Source organism: Bison bison, unplaced genomic scaffold (genome assembly GCF_000754665.1).
Source record: "Bison bison bison isolate TAMUID 2011002044 unplaced genomic scaffold, Bison_UMD1.0 scf7180017863450, whole genome shotgun sequence".
Lineage (NCBI taxonomy): Eukaryota > Metazoa > Chordata > Mammalia > Artiodactyla > Bovidae > Bison > Bison bison.
Window position 1 is genome coordinate 93,757 of NW_011494022.1, and position 4,098 is coordinate 97,854.

General features: G+C 39.8%; 1 protein-coding gene across 1 annotated transcript in view; it reads right to left on the reverse strand.

Annotated features, from left to right (window-relative positions):
• Nucleotides 1–3,372: 3,372 nt before the first annotated feature.
• LOC104983847 (olfactory receptor 2T29-like) overlaps nucleotides 3,373–4,098 on the reverse strand; it is a gene marked incomplete at its 5' end in the record, with an annotated part of 1,547 nt that continues 821 nt past the window's right edge. Inside the window, one exon of the mRNA XM_010833373.1 lies at nucleotides 3,373–4,093. Within this exon, the coding sequence (XP_010831675.1) occupies nucleotides 3,373–4,093 (721 nt within the window). The remainder of the gene's footprint in view (nucleotides 4,094–4,098) is intronic.

The window sequence follows — 4,098 nt, forward strand, 5'->3', positions numbered from 1 at the left end:
TGTGCAAGGATAGGCACAATAAAGGGCAAAAATTATAAGGACCTAGTGAGCAGAAGAGATTAAGAATACACAGAAAAACTACACAAAAAAGGTCTTCGTGACCCAGATAGCCACGATGGTGTGGCCACTCAGCCAGAGCCAGACATCCTAGAATGTGAAGTTAAGTGGGCCTTAGAAAGCATTACTACATACAAAGTTAGTGAAAGTGATGGAATTCCTCTGGAGCTATTTCTAATCCTAAAAGACCATGCTGTTAAAGTGCTACACTGAATATAGCAGCAAATTTGTAAAATGCAGCAGTGGCCACCACAGGACTGGAAAAGGTCAGTTTTCATCCCAATCCCAAAGAAGGGCAATGCTAAAGAATGTTCAAACTATCTTAAAATTGCACCTCGCACATGCTAGCGAGGTGTTGCTCGAAATCCTTCAAACTAGGCTTCAGCAGTTTGAGAACCAGCAACCTCCAGATACACAAGCTGGGTGTAGAAAAGGCAGAGGAACCAGAGATTAAATTGCCAACGTTCTCTAGATCATAGAGAAAGCAAGGGAATTCCAGGAAAACATCTACTTCTGCTTCACTGACAACAATAAAGCCTTTGACTGTGTGGACCACAACAAACTGTGGAAAATTCTTAAAAAGATATGACTACCAGACCACCTCATATTTCTCCTGTGAAACCTGTAGTCAAGTCAAGAAGCAACGGCTAGAATCGGACATGCAACAATTAACTGGTTCAAAATTGGGAAAGGAGTATGTCAAGACTGTATAATTTAACCCTGCTTATTTAATTTGTATGCAGAGTACATCATGCAAAATGTCAGGTTGAATGAGTTACAAACTAGAATCACAATTTCCAGGAAAAATATCAACAACCTCAGGCATGCAGATGATACTATCTTAATGGCAGAACGTGAAGAGGAATTAAAGTGCCTCTTGATGAAGGTGAAAGAGGAGAGTGAAAAATCTCATTTAAAACTCAGTACTCAAGAAACTAAGTTCATGGCATCTTTTTCCATCACTTTGTGCCAAATAACAAGAGAAAAAATGAAAACAGTGATCCATTTTATTTTCTTGTGCTTCAAAATCACTACAGATGGTGACTGCAACCATGAAATTAAAAGATGTTTGCTCCTTAGAAGAAAAGCTATGACAAACTCAGACAGTGTATTAAATAGCAGAGACATCACTTTGCCAACAAAGGTTCATGTGGTGAAAGCTATGGTTTTCTAGCAGTCATGTATGGATATGAGAAAAGTGAAAATGAAAGTCGATCGGTTGTGTCTGACTTTTTATGACTCCATGGACTATACGGTCTGTGGAATTCTCCAGGCCAGAATACTGGAGTGTGTAGTCTTTTCCTTCTCCAGGGGATCTTCCCAACCCAGGGATCAAACTCAGGTCTCCTGCATTTTTTACCAGCTGAACCACAAGGGAAACCCAAGAACACTGGAGTGGGTAGCCTACCCTTCTCCAGAGGATCTTCCCGACCCAGAAATCGAACCAGTGTCTCCTGCATTGCAGGCAGGTTCTTTACCAACTGAGCTATCAGAAAAGGCCATGGATATGAATTGGATCATAAAGAAGATTGAGCCCGAAGAATTGATATTTTCAAACTGTGGCACTTGAGAAGATTCTTGAGAGTCTCTTGGATTGCAAGAATATCAAACCAGTGAATCCTAAAGGAAATCAACCCTGAATATTCATTGGAGGGAGTGATGCTGAAGCTAAAGCTCCAATACTTTGGCCACCTGATGCAAAGAGCTGACTCATTGGGAAAGACCTTGATTCTGGGAAAGATTGAGGGCAAGAGGTAAAGGGAGTGACAGGATGAGATGGTTGGTAGCATTGCCAACTCAATGGATTTGAGTTTGAACACACTCCAGGAGATAGTGAAGGACAAGGAATCCTGATGTGCTGCAGTCCACGGGATCACAAAGAATCAGACATGACTTAGCAGCTGAATAGTAGTAACAAAACACCATTCAATTCTCATTCTCACTCACCTCATCTTCCCATCTCAATGTTAAACTTCCCAGTTGATTTCCACTGATTTAACATTTCACAAAGAATAATCTCATTGTTTGGTTGATATTTGTAAAACTGGATCACAGAAGGTCAAGAAATTAGTCTATAAAGTAAGGCAGGAAAGGAGGAGCCATTGGAACATTTTCCTCTCCTCCTTGGTAAACTGTCTGACCTTTGTGCTCTTCTTTTTCTGTGTCCTTGAACAATCCCCTCCCTCTCCTCCAGTTGTTTGTACTCATCTGAAGTTAACATCTGGTCACCATTCAACACTGAATTCCAGGGGCTGCTCTCAACCTTTTATTTTACCCAACTTACATGTCACAGATAGAACTGATATCTCTTTATGAGCTGTGCCCATTCTTCATGAACATCAAGACACAGCAAATACTTTATAGCACCCATTTGTGTGTGAAACTACAGCTACAGATCCAGATCCCTTGGGAACAGCAGCCGTGTAGTAGTCAGATTTTACTCTCATTTAGCTTTTATTTTGGATTATGGTATAGTATAGGAAATATTAATTGAATAATTGAATAAATAAATGAGTTTGAAATTTGATATCCTGCCTCTTCTTGTGTAATAAATTACATACTTCAAAACTTGGTTCAGATGCCACCCCATGGAGGAATCTTCTCTAAATCTTTCTGCCACTTTGAATTTATATATTTCCCTCTGTCCTTTGTGCAGTTCTGCATTCTAAACCTACTACTTGCAGAGAACAATTAACCTCCACTAAATGCCTTCAGAATTCACCCACGTGGAACAAAGAAGGCCATATAAAGTTGGGCAGTAATAATTAACCACATTAAAATGAGCGTGTTTTCTTAGGTATTATGCCATTTACATTGCCACAAAGCAGAAGACAAATTCAATAAAGGAGTGAGGATTGATACTTTAGCTGTTTATGTTGAGTAAGTGTTTATTTATAGAAAAGTAGCACGAATAAGAATAGTACAAACCACATACCCTTTCCTCAGAATCCCCAGTTGTTAATATTCTATAGTTTTTGCTTCATTATCCCCCATTTAATCAATTTCATAGCATCTTGTAACTTTTTTCCTTTAAACATTGTTATTATGGGTTTCCAAAGAATATATATATTCATCTACAAAGTCATAGTGCAGTTATCAGCTTCAGTAAATAACATTGATACAGTATAATTGTATAATGCATTTTGAGTGGAGAAGGATTGGAGAATTTGAGAGTTTTCTCGTTCAAGGAAGGACTTCTCTAAAAAGGTGTGAAAATGAGATATCATAGTATAAAATTCTAAGCGGTGCTGTTGGCATAAGAATCTAAACTTATGAAATGTAAAGAGAAGGCAAAACAAATTAATACAAAGTTTCTTACTTTATAGTTTCTTGAAAAACAATTCCCATGTTCAACATTTTCTTCAGAGCCCCCATAACATCCTTATTCCTTAGACTATAGATTAAAGGGTTTAGTACAGGAGTGAGTATGGTGTAAAAGACAGATACCATCATGTCCTTCTCAGGTGTGTGGTAGGAGTTGGGAAGCATATATGTGTATATGGCAGCCCCATAAAAGAGGATGACCACAGTCATGTGGGAGGAACAAGTTGCAAATGCCTTCTTCCGACCCTCTGCTGAGTTCATCCTGTGAATGGTGCGGAGGATAAAGTAATAAGAGCCTGAAATGATTGTCACAGGAATGAGGAGCATGAGGACACAACACAGGTACATGAAAATCTCATAGAGGGAGGTGTCTGAGCAGGAAAGCTTTAATACAGCAGGAACTTCACAGAAGAAATGATGGATCTCCCGGGATCTGCAGAAGGGGAAGGTCATGGTGATGGGAGTAAACAAGAAGCCATCCACTGAGCCCAGAAACCAGCAGCCAGATGCCAGGAAGAGACACACCCTGTGGTTCATGAGGACAGGGTAATGGAGAGGATGGCAAATGGCCATGTAGCGATCATAGGCCATGGAGGCTAGAAGGAAAAATTCTGAACCTGCTAGTGTCACATAGAGGAACATCTGAATCCCACATTCAGGAACTGAGATCTTATTTACACCTGTGATCTGGTCCATGAGCATCTTGGGTACAGTAAC